At 36.5% G+C, this 20,629-nt stretch overlaps 1 protein-coding gene and 1 long non-coding RNA gene across 3 annotated transcripts; both read left to right on the forward strand.

The window, feature by feature from the left end:
• Positions 1-210: 210 nt before the first annotated feature.
• LOC309498243 lies at positions 211-1,920 on the forward strand. The gene is made up of 3 exons (XR_014205892.1): positions 211-603; positions 1,256-1,357; positions 1,719-1,920. It is a non-coding gene; the product is annotated as an uncharacterized lncRNA (long non-coding RNA).
• Positions 1,921-13,449: 11,529 nt separating this feature from the next.
• isl1a (ISL LIM homeobox 1a) lies at positions 13,450-19,740 on the forward strand. 2 transcript variants are annotated; one of them, XM_082168788.1, is made up of 6 exons: positions 13,450-13,664; positions 14,297-14,486; positions 15,185-15,444; positions 16,728-17,011; positions 17,317-17,484; positions 17,627-19,740. In XM_082168788.1, exons 1-6 carry the CDS (start codon positions 13,637-13,639, stop codon positions 17,741-17,743), a joined length of 1,047 nt encoding a protein of 348 aa, XP_082024914.1. In that variant the 5' UTR covers positions 13,450-13,636; the 3' UTR covers positions 17,744-19,740. The 2 variants fall into 2 exon arrangements, with proteins under 2 accessions (XP_082024914.1, XP_082024915.1); XM_082168789.1 differs by having other exon boundaries at positions 13,622-13,664; positions 16,725-17,011.
• Positions 19,741-20,629: the final 889 nt, after the last annotated feature.

Consider the following 20,629-nt stretch of genomic DNA (forward strand, 5'->3'; position numbering starts at 1 on the left):
CAGCAAATAATTGAAAAACAAAGCAATTACCTTCCGTGGGCCCCATTCACTAAGATAATTGCAGGGGAATGACTCTAGCATATGAAAACAGGATCATTCTGCCTGCCTCCCTATGGAGTACTACAGTGCTCACATCTACCTTTCCACTCATAAGAGTAATTTCCACTGCTTGATTCTTCATAATTGTCACGAACACTTTATTTAGCCACCCAGTCTCACGTCAGTTCGTGATATGGTCACGTAATTTAATCTATTGATTCGTGCCACGGACACGTTTATTTCGTTATTTTCGTAATACCAGCACGTTTTTTAAACTAATGTATTTTCAATGGGAAGCGTCTTTCGTGATCACAGCACAATTCTTTCTGCCTGTCGGCTGCAGCAGAGAAGCTGTTTAATCAACATTTATTCACGAGATCTTATCTTATGGTTTATGTATTTTTTAAATGTTATTATTTCGGTCTTATTGCCAGGGAAGCTGGATTGCTTTGCTGTTTATTGATATTTTTAAAATTATATTTTATCAGTAGGAAATCGCGCTGAAGAAGTCTCGTTCCGAACACATCGCGATATTTGGCATCAGTTCATGTGTGTCAGATCTTGGTAAGTAGTAAATACCTAAATACGCTGTCCGAATAATGTGTGATATAATGTCTTTTCTGTTTGTCGATATTAATCTGCTATTATATCTGCCATCTCCACGGAGACTTTGCGTTTCATTGCTTTCTAATTCAAAATAGGGTGATTAAACACTGCCTGTCACGTGACGTGCTATAGGCCTATATATTCATAACAGATTAAAAATAGTACAATTAGTTCCAAAGTTTTATTTGTAGTAGAAGCACAGTAAAAACAACACTTACCATGCTTTTACCACAGTAACATTCGTTTTACTGTGATAAGTGTAGTAAAAAGACAGTAATCACAAAACTTACCATGCTTTTACCACACTATTGGTAGTTTTAATGTGATACCTATTGTAAATGCACAGTAACCACAACACTTTTACCACAGTAACCTTAGTTTTACTGTAATTGGTGTAGCAAAGGACAGTAATCACAAAACTGACCATGCTTTTACCTCAGTATTGATAGTTTTAAAGTGATATTTGTTGTAAATGCATATTAACCAACACTTGCAATGCTTTTAATGCTTTATAATGTAACATCCAATATTTGTAAGGTAAATCAGTACTTTTTCCTTGAAATAATCCTATATATTATACATAATGATATTTTCTTTTCTCTTTTTTCAGCTGAAAAGACCAAAAGAGCCTTTCGGACTCAGTCAGCCCATTATTGTTTGAGGACAAGTAAACGGAGGAGACGGACAGCTGCAAAGGCAAATATTCGCAATGGTATGTATGTGTTGGTTTTAACCCTAAATCAAACATTTTATCAAGCATTTGTTGTTTCTTAAAACTTTTCTCACAAAACCCATAGCCCAATCAGTACAAACATAGTCTGAAAGTCTTAATAATTCACAAGATTTTACAAGTTGTCAAATTCGTACGATACTCGTACATATTTGTATACTCGTACATAATCCTGCAGCTTTTACTCCTAGTGCTGTCATTGGCTACTGCCTCAATTCCAGTACATATTTATCGCGGTATTTGTAAATCAGTTGCGCCACTTCTTGGAAAGTTGTCGGATGTCACACACACTGTCGAAAGTTTATATTAATTGCAAATTGGTCCCCGTCTGTTTATGTTCCAGTGATACATGATGTCTCTCCACACCTCATAACCTACCTCTGTTTGCAAGAGTGGAAAAGCTTATCTGACTTGTCACATGACATCAGATACTCGATTATTTTGTCATAATCAGATCAGTTACACTGCTGATAACTGTCCCGTTTGCATGTAAATCATTTTCATCTGATTATTGCTTGCTATTAAAGACATACTTTTATTCATAGAAATGCCCACATATCAGTGAACTTATAACATAAAAATGCTTATAGGTATCACATTAAAACTACCAATAGTGTGGTAAAAGCATGGTAAGTTTTGTGATTACTGTCTTTTTACTACACTTATCACAGTAAAACGAATGTTACTGTGGTAAAAGCATGGTAAGTGTTGTTTTTACTGTGCTTCTACTACAAATAAAACTTTGGAACTAATTGTACTATTTTTAATCTGATATGAATATATAGGCCTATAGCACGTCACGTGACAGGCAGAGTTTAATCACCCTTTTTTGAATTAGAAAGCAATGAAACGCAAAGTCTCCGTGGAGATGGCAGATATAATAGCAGATTAATATCGACAAACAGAAAAGACATTATATCACACATTATTCGGACAGCGTATTTAGGTATTTACTACTTACCAACATCTGACACACGTGAACTGATGCCAAATATCGCGATGTGTTCGGAACGAGACTTCTTCAGCGCGATTTCCTACTGATAAAATATAATTTAAAAAATATCAATAAACAGCAAAGCAATCCAGCTTCCCTGGCAATAAGACCGAAATAATAACATTAAAAAATACATAAACCATAAGATAAGATCTCGTGAATAAATGTTGATTAAACAGCTTCTCTGCTGTATTCACCCAGTCTCACCCAGAAAGAATTGTGCTGTGATCACGAAAGACGCTTCCCATTGAAAATACATTAGTTTAAAAAACGTGCTGGTATTACGAAAATAACGAAATAAACGTGTCCGTGGCACGAATCAATAGATTAAATTACGTGACCATATCACGAACTGACGTGAGACTGGGTTGCCTTTAGAGGGCAATTTACAGTATTCTTACAACTATATGTCTGGAGCGTATATGGCACACTTATATCTTGCTATGGCATGGAAATAATTTTTTGCTATTTATGTGCTATATGACATGTAAAGAGTTTTTCAAAAACACAAATATATTAGATTAAAAATATGTTTACAGCTAAACCTGGTAATATGTGGCTTTGCATGAAACCTTTAATTAAAGGGATAGTTCACAATGAACATTTTGTAATCATTAACTCACTCTCATGTCAATTATCATTTCAATATTGAATAACGACTTAAATGTTGGTCCATTCCTCACAGAAAGCCATCACATGACTTCAGGCTACTTGGAATATATTGTACAGGTCATATGGATCACTTTTTATTTTTTAATTTTTTAATTTTGGAGTTTGTCAGCCCCAGCCCAATTCACTTTATATATATAAAGGGGCCATAATAAATCATAAATAAAAATTAATCTCTGGTCTTGAATAAAATATAATTTGAATTCGACCTACACAAGTTTAAGTAATGAAAGAAAATCTTTTTTTTTGTGAATTATTCCTATAACGTCTAGAGTTCTAGACTAAGGGGCCATTTACACGACACCGTTTTCAACAAAAAAAAAAAAAAAAAAAAAAAAATGCGTTTTGGCCGTTCATTTACATGACAACAATGTTTTGTGGTAATGAAAATGTAAACTTTTGAAAATGCATTTCAAATTGCAAGTTTCTGAAAATGATACCATTTTCGAGTTTGTGAAAACGGTGATGTCGTGTACATGCATATTACGTGTTCAGTCTATAGGCCTCTTTTGTTTTCTTTACAAAGTGACCTTGCATGCATAATACAGCATTTTTAGTCATTTTCGCAGATCTTTTCACAAACGCAAAAGAAAAACTTTTCCAGTTTTTAGTACAGAATGTGTAATTTGTTTTTAAAGAAATTAATACTTTTTCTAATAAATGTTGTTCTTTTGAATTAACTTTTATTTTTATTTTTTTTTATTCTGAATAAAATGGCAGCACAACTGTTTTCAACATTGATAGTAATAAAAAATGTTTCTCGAGCACCAAATCAGCTAATTAATGATTTCTGAAGGATCATGCGACACTGAAGACGGAGTAATGATTCAGAAAATGTAGCTTTTACTGTTTCAATCTTCACTGTTTATATTTTAAAATATACAATTTAAAATAACTGTTTTCTTTTTTTTTTACTGTATTTTTTATCAAATAAATGCAGCCTTGGAGAGCATAAGAGACTTAGACTCAAATACATAAAAAAAATCTTACCGACCCTAAACTTTTGAATGGCAGTTGTACTTGTACAGAAATGCTTTCAGGGTTCATTGCTCCTCTAAGAGGGTATGGATGTTTTGCATCACTTTGTGCCTTTCGATACCTTGCTTGATCTTTGGCCTCTTGTGTTTTTCAAATAAGGGTAGGTAACCACTCACAAAGAGATGGTGGAAGAGTTCTCATAGATCTCATCTCTCATGCTGCTGACATCTCCAGCATGGTCATCCTTCTTAAAGATGTTCTTTGTACCACCACTGTACCATGACAAAGGTTACGGCAAAAACTCATGGAGGATTCACATGGATGTAATTGGGCATTGCAGGGCCAACTTCACACTTGGTTACAATGGCAGAATGTTGGGATAGGATATGTTCCAATCCACTTAGGAAAAGTGGAGACAAGGCTGGAATGCCAGGTATGTATTTTTTGTTGTGTGCTGTGGGCCTGCTGTCGCCAGGGAAAAAGCCAAAATGTAACTATTAGGTTACAGTTTAGTCTGATGCGTATTTAGCACGAAACATGACACTCATTACAGAATTGTTCTCTGTGTGGGTTATGAAAACCAGTCAATGAGGTTTCAGTCTTATTCACACTGTGAAATTGAATTCTTTTAGCTGTGTGTAATTAAAAGAATAGTTCACCCAAAAATTCTGCCATCATTTACTCACCCTCATGTTGTTCCAAACCTTTATGACGTTCTTTATTCTGTGGTACACAATAGACGTTTTTTGAAGAATGTTTTAGCTAAAGTCAATGCTGTCTAAAATACAACTGAATGAGACATTTTTTCCAAAATATCTTCTTTTATGTTTTGGAACTTTTGCACATGGATAATCCAGCCTACAAACCTAAGCCTACCAAAATAACTTACAATACATTAGTGAAATGCTGAAATGTGAAACACAAATAGGCAACCACAAGTCTTGACTATGGAAAATGATATTACTTATCAGAGAACTGAACACAAACCCTCTGTCAGTATCTTTTGCTTTGGCCAAACAAAAGAAAAGAAGACAAGATAGCCACTGCCTAGGGCAGGTATAGGACGAAAAGAGGTGTTAGTTTCACCAAGGTTACATGGAGCATGAAAGAGGCTTGCTGTTGGCTGGGAGGAACGCTGCGAGGGATTAGCCCTTTCTAATTCTTCTCTAGCTCCCTCATACACTCACATGCTCTCTCCCACAGAAGACTGGGAGGCCAGCCTGACTATTCCTGACACGTGACAAGAGATGGCCTGTCATGTTAATGTACTGCTCCGGGCTCTCATGTAGCTAAATGTTTTCATTTCTCAGCTTGTAGTTCCTCCTCAGTGCCCCGCCACACTACATGCTTTCAGATCACCTGCAGGTATATGCACTTTGTGGTAGGTAAGGAAATGAGAGGGGGAAAGGCCCTGGAAAAATCTTTTTAACTGCTGTCACTTTAAGGGCCTCTTAAAAGTGGCATTTGGCACTTTAAAAATGGGACTGCTGTAAGCCATTTAAAAGTTGAACAATAAAGATGTTCCACATAAGATGTTAGTTAAAGGTCACATAGAGCATCTATGAACATATTCATCTAATTCTTTGGTAAGCATCTGATGTCTTTTAGTTGTTTCTCAGGACTTTAGTCTGCCAGTTTGGAAATGATCGCACTTCAACTTTGCTTTCTAGATCAGAGGTTCTCAACTGGGGCCCAAAATGATTTAAAACAACTGATTTTAGTTTTTAATGTTTCCCTTTTTAATGAATTTAGACAAAATAGTAGGATTTTTAATATTGGCTATTTAGTGGTTATTGGCCATAACAAGAAAATAAGTAGGCCTATTGGCTCATTTGTATCAGCCAGAATTTTTAAGTATCAATGCATCTCCAAGTACACCTATTAATGAAACATTATAGCAAACGACCTTTGAATTTCTATCATTATGTCCAGCACACACTGGACAAGGAGGGGTGGTCTCTTCAGCATCTAGCAGAGAATGATCACCTTGCAGGAAGATCATCCCGTAATGCCTAGACAGCCACTCAAACCGAGAGAGCTTTTGAGAAGATCTCGGCGCCACACAACAAACAAACCACTCCCTCAGCCTGATACATCAGCCGGCTGCACTCTTACTGCTCCTCCCTGTCTGTCAGAGGACAGCAAAACCCCCATTTACTACACCCACAAATCCCCGCTAATCTGATGAAGAAAGAAGATTTGCTTTCCATTTGATGTAACATATCAGTTTGATTCAGCATTTGGTACAAAATTAGAGAAGGTTGAATGAACGTGTCATGTTTATGACAGTGCAACACTAGAGTTATGGTGGAAAAAAAACAAGAAAGTGATAGACAAATCAGTGGTCTAGATGATAACTGAATATTCAGGAGTCATTAAACTGAGATATGAATATGTATTAAGGACATAATTTTATATGGTTTTATCAATACAGCTGAAATTTGCATCGATAATATGTTATGAATATTCATTAAGTCATGTTTCATTTTTTGCATGCACGATGTGACAGCATCAATGCTGTAATGTTCGAGGGCTGAATGAATAAATTCTTTACATCAAAATTGTACTTCTAATGACAGAGACAAACGCAGCACAGCAATTCAGCAATAAAGAGGAAGGAAGAACAGTACGTGCAATTTGGCCATCATGAAAAAAGAAGCTATTATATTACAATGACACTTAAGAAATTATCACAAAAAAACAAATCCAGTATGCTCAGAAGTTCTAATATATAATTCAAGGCACACTTCCAGTTCACATAGTTATAAAAACCTTCATTAAACTGGCTGTTCTGCTCCATAGTAGAAACATTTAAAAAAGAAAACAAATAATGGTACCCTGAAGAAGGCATTCTTTGCCAAAACATGTGGGTGTGCAGCCCATTATTTGTTTTCCTTTTTAAAATGTTTTCCTTTTTTTTAAAATAGGCAATTTAATAAAAGCTTTTTAACTACTTGAATTTGACTTGTGCCTTGGATTATCTATTTCGGATCATACAATATAGCTTGAGTTAAAAGTGAGTAATTCCTCATTCCCTCATAATTCCAATTCCTCTAAAAGGTTTTACACATTTTTGAAAAATATAACTAAAATTATGTTTGTCCCCATGAGACTCAGTAGCCTAAAAAGGCAGTTTAATTCTATGTAAAGCAGGTTGCCAGGAGCTGCCATGTTGAGATCACATGACTAGCCTTGTCTGGTTACTAATAATGTGAATACCAATGTCAGTACTCATACTACTACTACACTCATTGTAAGTTTACTTATATAGTATTTCTGCATGGCTCATGGAGACATGGAACAAACAAACAAACAGCTCTAGTAAAAATAAACTTCATGCATCCATACCCATTGGTGGTACTATAAAATCTAAAACCACTGGGCCAAAGAAGAGCCTTGGCATATACAGTAACTAACTTAAATCTAATTTTGAATCCATTTATCAATCACTATTAACAATCGACACTGTTCAAATAATAAACTTATTACAGACATCTGAACATCCTCGCTGTTGGTGCATCGAACTTGCTCTTCCATGCTGTTGTGTACAAAATTGTGTACGTCATTACTCCGTTGAAAATTGCCGTCAGCCGTAGCCATGGGCAAAGATCCAGCCAGGGGACAAAACAAGAGGAGGTGGGAAGCATCACATATAATCGTCTCTGACACATCATCACCTTCATTGTGCCTCTCAGTCCGACCGAAGCCGAGGCGAAAAGGTTTGTGGTGCTGGTGCTGAGTTTAGGCAGTAGTCCTGAGCACAGACCCAGGAACACCATCTGTCACTCTGGTGTCAAGTGGCACTTGTCTTCAGTGATTAGCATTGCTGCTTCAGGTAGGCCATGACTAAGGCAACCATATGGTCTGTGGCTCTGAGTGACCACTGTGACCCAGATGAGATCTTCACCCCTCTGGCTTCTCAATGATGACACGGAGTGGACAGACTCATGTGTGAGCCGTTCATTCTGAATTTAAATTCAGGCGAAATTAAATAGAAACAAAATACCTTGATAAGGCCGTCTGGAGACGTCTTAAGCAAAAGAGGAGCAGATTAAGCCCTTGACTTCAAGAAAAGTATCACTGACACCATATTCAAAGCTGAGAGGTTTTGAGTACAAATAATGCATCAATAGCACTTCTGTTAATGATAATTAGTTATTCGCAGTAAAATGGCCAAAACACAGGACACATTTCTGCCTAAAGAGTTTGCCTGGTCTTAATTACATTCATTAAATTTTTTTTTACCTTGAGTAACAAATGAAAATGACCTAAAGCCAAGGTCTTCATGGTGGGCAGTGAGTGAAACAGCTTTCATTTCTTTCCGGCTCAGATATAAATATGGCTGACTGCCAGTACATTGCAGCTACTCTGAGATAGTGTGAATATTATTGCTATCCACAAAGTGCAGAACGTTGGAGCTTCTGATGCATGTATAAGATAAAAACTGCTGATTTTAATGGAACACTAAAATAAAATAAAAGGAAATAAAGGTTCCAAATTGGTTTTTTTTGTGTAATGATATTATTATTATAATCTAATATTTTCCACTATGAAGAACCTTTTATGCAATGGAAAATGTTCCCTGGATGTTAAAGGTTCTGAATGGAGCCATGGATGCCAAAACCCCCTTTATTTTTTAAAAGTGAAAGCACAGAAAAAAACCCCTCTCATATGGTCAATTGAGTATCATAAACAAACCAGTGACAGACTCTAGCCTGTAGCTGTTTGAGTTAATTAAAGTGAACTGATTAGTATCAGCCAAAGATACTGAACAATCTGATACCCGTATGGCTCATCTGACTGAGGAGGTTAATTAGAGAAGCAAAAGGTCTATCATTTTTCTGCAGCGATGCATGAAATGTAATAGACAAATAAACAAAAACAGAAGCCTAAATGACACATTATACCAAGTAAAACTTTTGTGATATTTATTTGCAAGATAAGTGAAAAAAAGATGGAAGTGCAAAACATAAACTCACCCATTTCAATGAAGAAGTAATAATGATCATTCTTCAAAATTAATATTTTAATAATAAAAATGCAAAGCACAATGTTCCAAAAAAGGTGCATACACACAAAAAATGGTACAAAAGCTGTCACTAGGATGATACCCTTTAAAAAGGTTCTAATATGTACCATTTAGGTACTGATATGTACACTTTTGGTACCAATATGTACCTTTAAGGTACTAATATGTACTCTTTAGGTGCTGCCCAGTGACAGTTTTTCTACCTTGTGTAATCCTGCAGCGGTCCTCTATAGTGTTCCTCTAAAAAAATTCCATAAATGGAAAGAAAATGTGATCCGAAGACACTGGATACGGCACCTAACAATGACAAAATCACTGATGTCTCTGTCATTGTGAGGGGGCAGAAGCCTCTTTTTAAAGCTCTATGATTTTCTTGCTGAAATGTGTGTGTTTTTAGCACTCTTCCTCAGAACATGCTAAACTGTAATCACAACGAGTCATTTTTAAAGACAGAGAAAATCTAGCGTGGACACACTCGCACGCACTGAAACGCAAACACACAGTTGCTTAGTGTGAAGAGATCTCAGCTAGAAAAGAAAGCATTAGGTCTAAAGAAATGATGACACACGCACATACACACACAAAGTGGCTGAAACGCTGCTCCTGCCATTCATCGCGAAGGACTCCTGCTGAGCTGTAAGAACTGGCTGTGGCTGAGGGAGACTTATGCATCAAATCTAACCACCTAAATTTACAAGCACATTGAGACTTCTCCTCCTGAAAATGGCTGGGAGAGCACACTTGAGACTTCTTCTCCTGAAAATGGCTGGGAGAGCACACGCCGCTGCGGTCTTTGAGAACAAAACACTGCAACCATATAAACAACTCATTAAAGAAATCTATAACTGGTACCCTATAGTAATGTCACACATATACAGGCACCTTTCCAAGTGAATACATGCATCCAAGCTCTTCAGTCTGAGAGGCCGAGAGGTTGTTCAAAGCAACACATCACAAAATAGATTTGCTTCTTCTCTATCTTTCTCTCTCTCCATACCTAGGGAACTAATGCATTCTATTGAACTGAATGACATTACATAAACTGTATTTTGTCAATAGCACACATCCTTCAGGTTATGCCCTATATCCTCCATTACCCCTCAGAGGCATTTCCAAATTCAGCCAAGCTGGTGAAGGTGATCAATGAAACTGGAGGTTAATGAGGTCATGATAAGGTTCATACTTCTATTCAGACGGCATGCAATGGGATACTAAAAACCTGAATCCTTAAGATAGCTCTAACATCATCTTAATTTATCGGCCTCATTATTATTAGCACAATTAGAAACTTAAAGAAAAAACGATAGAAAGAGTTAAGGCTGTAATGTTAATATATATTACCAAATTGGTAACAGTTTACAATAAGCTTTCATTAATTAACATTAGCTAACTACTTCAGTTAACATGAACTAAGAAAGAGCAATAATTCTACAGCATTTGTTAATCTTAGTTAATGTTAATTTCAACGTTTACTAATACATTGTTAAAATCAAAAGTTGTATTTGTTAACATTACTGTGAATGAACATGAACAAACAATGACAGTATTTTTATTAAATAACATTCACAAAGATGAATAAATACTGAAACAAATGTGTTGCTCATTGTAAGTTCATGTTAGTTAATACATTATAATGTTAACAAACGAGGGCTTATTGTAAAGTGTTACCAATTAAATAAATAAAAACAAATCCACAAATGTGTCTTGTTTGGCTCCTCCCGGAGCTGTTATCCAGTGATTATCACACAGTAAGGATTGTAGGTTTTCTCGTTAAGAGTATGACACAGAGTAACATGAATACTTTAAGCCTTAAAGCAAATAAGCATTGTTTTGAGATCATTGATGGATCTTCGTAGGTTTGAAATCAACATGCACAAGTAAAGCTGTCACATTATGATCGGAGACATTCCATCGTTGGATATTAAGTCCTAAGCAATTAATCGGAGTGTTTGTTTTAACATAGTAAGACTGAACATCCTAGATTTGGGTTGGGATTAGGCTGTTCGTAATTATACATTTGAAATTTGATGATTTGGGTGGAGCATTGCTTACAAGAAAGCAGCATATCCCAGCACCCACATAAAATTTTTTTTTTAAAAAACGTACCACCTTACCATCATGACATAATGAATACATTGTCCCTCTTTTATATTAACTGATCAAAAGGGTAAAAAACATCTGTCAACCAGTTAGCAAAATATAAAAATTCTTGCTTATTGGAAATGTTTAAAATGAATTAAATGAATGTTGCTGAAGAATATACCTTCACAACTGGTTTTATTCTCTTGTTATGTAATTCCTTTTGATGCACTTTTTGATGTTGAACTGAATACACAGTGTATATAAGGATTCATTCAAACAATGTTTTAAGGATTTGATGAATTGTGGTCACATTGTATTGTACAGCAATACAAATGCAAGCTGCCATAAATCACCCATCACTATTACACACACACACACACACACACATTTTATGGGGACTTTCCATTGACATGATTTTTATACTGTACAAACTGTATGCTATCTCCTTACACTAAACACCCATCAAAGAAAACTTTCTGCATTTTTACATTTTCAAAAAACATCACTTAGTATGATTTACAAGGACAAGGATTTCAGATATTGCCATCTTTGTGGGGACATTTTGGCCCATTAATGTAGGGTTTACCAGGCCACACACATGCACACACACGTTTCAAATCGGTCTCGCTGAGATCTCGTTCTCCTGCTCAAATAGTGGAGTACCATGCTGGGGTTTAAACAATATTTTGGTATTGTCATATACTAATAGGACCAGTGAAAATAGTTTCCCCCCAAATGTAACCATACAGCTGTGTAACTGTGATCTTACATCTGATATATCTGGTAATCACAAGACAGAAACATGATGAGAATAACCTATTTTAGCAGAAACAATGCCTTCCATCATTTGAAATGTTTATTCTTTCAAATGAGTTTTTAATCTCAAATAGGCTCAATAGATGATGCACGAACCATTTAACGTGTATTAATGATCAATTAATTATTAACGCGTATTATTATTAATATTTGAGCAGATTAGAGAATTAACAATGCAAGCTCTCGCCCATGTTTCCATATGTCTTTGTTTGGTGGGTTTGCTTTGGGTCATGTTGCTAACACAAGAGGGCGTGTTTGTGTCTGTTATAGCGACGCTCTGCTGACTGCAACCCTGCTGTCATATTTCGGCCACTTGGTTTGTATGATTGTACATCACTGTCAATTGGAGACTTACAGATTCGTTAAGATGGACTTTTTTTTTTTTTTTTTTTTATTTAAAAGACATTTATAACGATTCAAAAGACATCAATAATTAAAAAAAATTTAAACAAACCACCAAAATACAGTTAAATACAATGTTAATCTAAATGATTTGGGTTGAAGTGACAGCTCATAGTTTAACACCAGTACAAAAAATAAATAAAAATATTCAGTAAAACTTGTCATGTCGTAAAAGGTTCAGGATATTTGGCAACTATATGTGCTATATTCTACCTGCTTGTTCAACCAATCCATCCCTTACATTGAGATTATATTACCACGTGCCTCGCGCAGTTTAAAACGGTCATTATCTGCAATTATGTGCTGTAATTGCGTTTTAGTTTGAATAGTGACAACCCTGAAATGTGCCATCGATTTCAATCGTGTTATGCACCCCTGCATGTGTATGTGCATGTGCAACTGCTTAAACATAGCCTATAGCCTATGGATTTGCGCCTTTCCCTGCGAAAATCTGTAGCCACTGGTCGACGGAGATCCACTTCACATGTCCGCCAGTCAAAACAGAGATAGGCTACATCTTTACATCATTTAGCCTACTTCATATAATGCATTATTTATCATAACGACTTGATATAAAATATCCTACAAGAGGTTTCACTTTGAACGATTTTTAAGAATATGCCTATTTCAGTTGCCGTGAATATTGTTGAAATAATAGGTAGCCTACTATAGCCTATTTGTGTTATTTTGAAAAAAGTTTAAAAAATTCAATGCTAGGATCATGACTGAAAACACTTGCTTCAAATTAGCATATCCGATACTGGTTTAGATAAACATTAAAGTAGGCTATAGACTTTAAATAGCCTATGCAATGCTATGAACAATGTTTTTTTTTTATTGTTATTTGTCACTCAACATTTTTCGGGTCGATTTAATTCCTCAAAAACGACAGAAATTAGAAAAATGTATGAATGAAATAAGTAAAGTAAAATGCAACAACTCATCGGCCTGGGCTCCGAACAGCTGGTCGTCTTTCCATAACCAATCAGCTTCTCATGAAGGTGACGTATGAGTGTCCTACGTCAGACCAATAGAGCGAGAGAAGAGCCGGAGCCGACGGAGTTTGAGAGAGGGAGAGAGAGATAGGAACAAGAGTGGCCCATCAATGCTGTGACCAAGCACAGGAGCTCAACACACACCCCTAACTCTAATCGCAAGCATCTCGATTCCGGGAAGTCCTGCAACACCTCGAACCCTCGTCCACTTTCCCACCTTCACAGATCAAAACACGGGCACTAAGGGCCTTCTGTCCGGTTTTAAAGTGGACCTAACACCGCCTTACTTTCTTGACATGGGAGACATGGGGGATCCACCAAAAAGTAAGTTATGCCTTAATATCTATATGTGTCTGATGACACTTACTGCTAAAATTGGCGATTTACAATGAACCATGCCTGTTTGCCGATCAATGCATGACTTTAGAAGTTTGTTTCAAAGTTGTCAACAGACCGAAGGGATCGTGACGAGATCCTCATAGGGGCTAATACCACTCTTCCTCAGTTTAAATCACTACAAACAGGGCCCTTTCCAAGCCATTTAATATTTAATGTATTATTATTATCATTAGGAATAAGAAGAATTAGGCTATCCTATATGTCGGTTCTAATGTAACATTCTATTTCGGTCACTTTTCAGTCATTCAATTTTCAACATCCAGTATCGTTTTTAGCATCCAGTATCGTTTTTAAACAATGTCATAGTATCTTTTTTTCTACCCACAAATGTATAGTAGATATCACTGGGAAATTAGGGCGATTAAAAACGTTTTTTTCTTTTTCTTTTTTTGGGCGATTCAAAACATACAAGAAGATTGTATAGTGCCTATAATTAAATAATAAAAAATATATATAAATATATATATAAATTATATATATATATATATATATATATATATATATATATATATATAGCCTACATAATTTAAATTTTCTATGCTTTCTCTTTCAATCAGAAAAGCGTCTAATCTCGTTGTGTGTCGGCTGTGGGAATCAAATCCATGACCAGTATATTCTGCGCGTGTCCCCGGATCTGGAGTGGCACGCGGCGTGTTTGAAATGTGCAGAATGTAACCAGTATCTGGACGAATCCTGTACATGTTTTGTCCGAGACGGAAAAACTTACTGTAAACGGGACTACATCAGGTAACGCTGATCATTTAGGTCATGTTTTAGTTTTCGAGTGTGGATGTCTGAATGACAGTAACCTCTCATTATTCACTGGTGCATTACGGCAGCATGCTGTCATTCATTTTTTTGTACTGGACAGCACCTATATGCTAATCTCTGGTCTTAAATGAGTCTGCAGTGCAATTACTCCACAATTATTGTGGGGCTTTGTTCATATGTAGTGTTGCCGCATGTAGCGTAACTCTACGAAATTTCATCGCAATATTGAAATAACATTTTTGACAGTATGAATGTAGCATTATTTTAAGAGGCCATGCGTGAGGGACAAACACCACTGTTTAATAATACGCCAAAGAGAATGGTCATTATTACTATTATTATTATTAATTATTATTATTATTAATGCTGTAATTTATTAGGCCTATTAATAATAATAATAATAATAATAGGCTAACAATTACAAAAGAATTTTGATATTTACTAAATCATTGACCGACTTAATAATTAAGTAAATTCTAGTGTGGTTGTCTTTTTTTAAACCTTTGCATTTGTTGTTCTTACAATTATAATTTCGGTGAGGCTACCATATATTCAATATTTCGAATATATATATATTCGAGTAGGCTAGCTGTTGAAATCGTTAGAGGACGTTTATTTTTACCCAAACACATTACACATTATAATGTAGCCTACTTGTGTTTCTCTTTTTTCAGGTTATACGGGATCAAATGTGCTAAATGCAACATTGGTTTCAGCAAGAATGACTTCGTGATGAGAGCACGCTCGAAGGTGTATCATATTGAGTGTTTCAGATGTGTGGCGTGTAGTCGGCAGCTCATCCCGGGAGATGAGTTCGCTCTGCGGGAAGACGGGCTCTTCTGCAGGGCCGACCATGACGTGGTGGAACGGGCAACAATGGGTGCTGGTGACCCATTAAGCCCATTACATCCGGCGAGACCTTTACAAATGGCAGGTAGGCATACTATTCTACAACTTACAAAGCGTTGTTTGCTAAAGGACTCGGGGATTAGGCTATTTGTTTGGGGGAATTTATATAGACACAAAGTTTATGAACCTTTAAAAAAAAATTTAAACTCGTTCAAGACCAAAAAAAAAAAAAAAATGATGGCATTATATTTTAAGAAATTAAAACTTATTATTAATAAATGTTGTGCCATAACCATCCACGAATTATGTTATTAACAAGCCAACAAGAGTGTGATGGTTTGACAGCATTACTGGTTTTATTCCTGTTTGTCCGTTTTTAAGCTTTTCATACATGAAATAGATATTCTCTGCTGATTAGAGTTCAACCACGCGTCAGCTTGTAGGCTACATGTACTTGAGAAATAAAGGAGATCTTTTCACAAATAGAAAATGCCATTTAATCTTAAATGTTGTTATGCTATAGAAATATAATAGTACGATAATAATGTATCATGTGTGTATGTGATTACTGTAAGAGTATTTGGCAGATGTTCTAAATAACGGTTTATTAAATTAAACTGATATTACAAATCAGAGTTGTTGACACTCCACCTAAAATAAGTCGCAAATCACGCGCTATTGCTGTTCAATATTCACTGCATTAATCCACCTTATTTTCAATAATGTAAACCACCACAAAATCAGTTGTTAATGCAGGTTTATTGATACATATTTTCAAGTCATGTCTTGGGCTGCACAGCGCGCGCACCTGATTATTTAAAATTCAGAGGTATGCACATTGGTTTAATTAAGTGTCGTAAACCTATCTATCTGAGTCATACTCGCCCTCCAAATTTATTGCATTCAGCAGGAACATATAATTGCCAGAAAAGGGATTGCAACCATGGCTGCATTTCAAGTTCATTAAAAGGAAACTCTCTTCGCCAATACACGCATAAAAATTGCATCTAGCAAGAAACACATTTCTACGGAAAGAAATGTCTAAAACTTATTTGTACGCTTATGGAGAGATTTCCTCTCGACCCCGGTCTCGAAAAAAGACCATAAAATATATAGAAAATATGACAACACTAACACTCCGTCTTTCAGTGATTTTTTTTAAATGTATTGTTGTTATATTTTATTATTTCACATATTTACATCCACCTTAGATGGCCCTCGGGCACTTCCTACATATTCGTTTAAATTACTTGTTTGACCGCTGGACAGCTGACCGCTGGATTCGCAGTCTTCACACATTCAGAACATTATATAAGATCACTTTGCATTCAACAATTATTAATCTCCGTTTGGTTTTTCTTGCAGCAGAGCCCATTTCGGCACGTCAGCCTGCGCTTCGACCTCACGTGCACAAGCAACCTGAGAAAACAACCCGCGTCCGGACAGTCCTAAACGAAAAACAGCTCCATACCTTGAGGACTTGTTACAATGCCAACCCTCGACCCGACGCCCTCATGAAAGAGCAGCTCGTTGAGATGACGGGTCTCAGCCCGAGAGTCATCAGGGTTTGGTTTCAAAACAAGCGCTGCAAGGACAAAAAGAGGAGCATACTGATGAAACAACTCCAGCAGCAGCAACCCAACGACAAAACGGTAAGATTAGAGGCTATAAATATTGTTAGGCAATAGCTATATAATAAAATAGCCTATAGCCTAACTCCGTATTGCATAGGCCTAGGTCTTTCATTTCTTTATATCATGTCGTTCCAAAACTGTATGACTTTCTTTCTTCTGTGAAACATAAAATATTATATTTTGTTTACCATATGTATAACTTACATTTTTAATAAAGTTTGTATGTATATTCAGAACCTTAAGGTCTTGTCTTGTAGTTATGGCGATTTCAGTTATGGTCTCAGAACATCGAACTTCTATAAATTATTCGTGGTCATCTGCAGAACATCCAGGGGATGACGGGGACTCCAATGGTGGCTACTAGTCCAGAGAGACATGACGGTGGTTTGCAGGCAAACCAAGTGGAGGTGCAGAGTTACCAACCGCCTTGGAAAGTCCTGAGTGACTTCGCACTGCAGAGTGACATCGACCAGCCTGCTTTCCAGCAACTGGTGAGTGCGCAAAACTGTGCGTAAAGATATAATACCAGTAGCCGTATTAAAACCACCGCTAATAAAATGAATAATAATTATAATATTAATAATTGATCAAACAATAATAATAATAACATACTCTTTAACTCTTCCGTTTTAGGTGAATTTTTCTGAAGGAGGGCCAGGCTCGAACTCCACAGGGAGCGAGGTCGCGTCAATGTCCTCGCAACTGCCAGATACACCAAACAGCATGGTAGCAAGTCCTATAGAGGCCTAGGCGAGTGGATTATCTCCTGCACCTGAAGTTTGGGAAAGGACGTGTCCGGGAAGCAATCTCAGAGAGAGGCTCGAGAAGTTTCTTCCATCCCTGTCATTTCGGGCCGCTCCTGAATAAAAACCCGTTTACCAACTGCACGAGGCCTCTATATCGAAACAACCCCTGGTTGTATTTATACACTGTGATGACAATCATGGGATTTAAACACACTCCAACCTAGCAAGTCAAACGAGTGTTGCGAAAAGACCATTTAAACTCCAGCGAAAGTGGATCCAACCGGCGCACGTATTTACACACCGAACTTGACATGATCATTGCAGTGCTCCGCGGCCGGGTGGACCTGGTCGGCTACACTTTTGCCAAAAAAACCTCTACATTTTTTCCACTTTTATGACAAATCAATGGACCTCTACGGATATAAGACGCAAGAGAACGTAGTCTAATATATACATTCATAGCCTACTTGTGTGCGCAACGTGAGTAGTCTATAATGAAACCAAGACTGTTTATTCTGTTTCTATAAAAAGATCGAAATGGACAAAAAGAGGGTAGTATGGCAGCCGAGGTCTACTGCGATTAGTTTTGTTATATGGTCTCTTTTGAAGAACTAAAGCATTGCAACAAGGTATAGGCTACCTCTATTTTGCCACAAGCTGTGTGGGAATTTCATGTGTTTGTGTCCGTCCAAGAACTTTTTTCTTTCCCAAAGATGTGTATAGGTTTAAGTTAAGTTAAATATGACTGATTAGCTCTGGAGGTTTCGTTTTGTTCCTGTATTACAAAATATTTTATTATTTATTGTCGAAAGACATGCCACTTTTGTGTACTTTTACTTGCTGAAGAAGTAAAAAGGAAGAAAAGAATATTGTCGACTCCGAATGATCTATCATAATTGACGTGTCCTGTCGTTTGATCAAAGACTGATGTAAGAACAACGCCATATGTAGAGTTATCTTCAGGAATATTTGATCAATAAACATTTGACGTGTACTGTAAGTAAACGGTCGGACACGTGGGGGTTTCTTAAATGTGACCATTTTGTAGCCTGTTTCTCGCATGTCAATTTGAGGTTTGCTATTATAATAATATATCACACAAACAGAGGCAAGATGATCGTTTTATCATATAATGTGGTTAACAGCACTGCCAGCTAAAGAACCCTTAAAGGGACAGTTCACCCAAAAATGAAAATTCTGTAATTAACATTTACTTTTTAAACGCTAAGTTAATCACTCAGTGGTCTTTGAATACATAGCATTGAGAAAGAGGAGAAAATCCACCTCAGCAGATGGCGTGTTTCATCACTTAGATTAACAGTGACTACACTGGTCTATAGAGAATCACCATGTTATTCATATGCATGTTGATCTGCAGCGAGCTTGCTAAAGTACAAACAATTAAGTAACAAAATTAAACATCAATATACAACTCTACTGACTTTCATGCCAATTGCCGGTACAATGACCTTGACAATGCCTCTTTACATGGCCCATGACTCTGGGCATAATTCCACTGAGCTTTTTCCTTTGTGCAGACAGTTGCTGCAAATCGAGATAATTTGGATGCTTAACAGGCTTATCTGTAATAATATAAATTACCTTTGTATTAACCTTTTATTATTGTATACCTGTATTTTGCTATAGCCTACTGTACATTTTTCTAGCAAAGACATTTATTTTTTTTTTTTTTACTTAAAGGTAAAAAGACTGTCAAGAGTTTTTTTTTTACCAAACTAAGATTTTGAGAGACTAAGAAAAGAGCTATTTTTGCATTTTCTATTTGCATTCCAATTAAAAGTAAATTAAGGCAAACTGAATTAGCCTTTCAGTTAAGCTTTAGAACAAGAAGTCCAAAACTATAACAATGTCAACATTACATTAGGAAATATTAGATGATAGTCCTTATAAGACAAATCTAAACATGCAAAGCTTTACTCATTTGTGAACGTCTATAATCATTTCATATTATTACATAACTCTAAAAAAGTAATTTTGTCATGTCAAGCAAGTAAATCGTTTTTATTTAATAGCTGTTCCAGTGATCAATATCTATAACTGATGTATAGATAGGCTTCATATAAATCAACAAATATTTTAATCAGCTTCTTTAAAAACAAGATTACCATTAGCACATTCTGCATTTAGCCTTTTAATGTTAATTCATTTTAATTGTTTTGTTTTTTTTCAGAAGTAATCAACGTTTTTTATTTATTTTTTTATATAGGCCTATATTTTTTTTATTTTTTTTTACTGTTTGTTTTGATAATGTGAAAATCCTTTCATGTTACTGTTTGTTGTTGTCGATAAAAGTGTAGCCTTTTAGCACAACACCTATGACAGCCAGGTCCATTCAGTTGGAACTGTGGCTCGTTGCACATTGGGATTCAGAGTCACATGTTGGTGAGTCAGAAAAGCTGTGAATGTGACCATGATTGAAGAACAACACGTGCAAGCATGAAAGCAAATAGGAAATAGTAATATCTAGCGAAACACAGCCAAATTTGTGATGCTTCACTGTTTAGGTCATTTGTTGAGCAACGCATTAAATGGCATCGAACCTCTGCGAAGCACCGATCCCCTGTTTAAAATGTCAGCTCTTTTCTCTAGTCCTCTACAGCTAGAAGGCCGTTGGGTAGCACAAAGCCTCCTGATAGAATAGTTCCCAAAGCTGGTCGAGCCTCCCGGACTGCATTCAGATTGCTGACTTACTGGAACAAAAGCAGCACTGTACCTGGAGGAGGCTCCATGGAACAATCACAGTCTCCTGGATGAGACCCGATTGCATTGTGAACCGGGCAAGCAATCCCTCCCCAAGGTCCAAAGCCTGACCACAGAGTCACAACACCAGGGAGGCTGGTGAGCTCAACCCACAATTGTTCAGCGGTGG

The sequence above is a fragment of the Leuciscus leuciscus genome (genome assembly GCF_965113295.1).
Source record: "Leuciscus leuciscus genome assembly, chromosome: 5".
Lineage (NCBI taxonomy): Eukaryota > Metazoa > Chordata > Actinopteri > Cypriniformes > Leuciscidae > Leuciscus > Leuciscus leuciscus.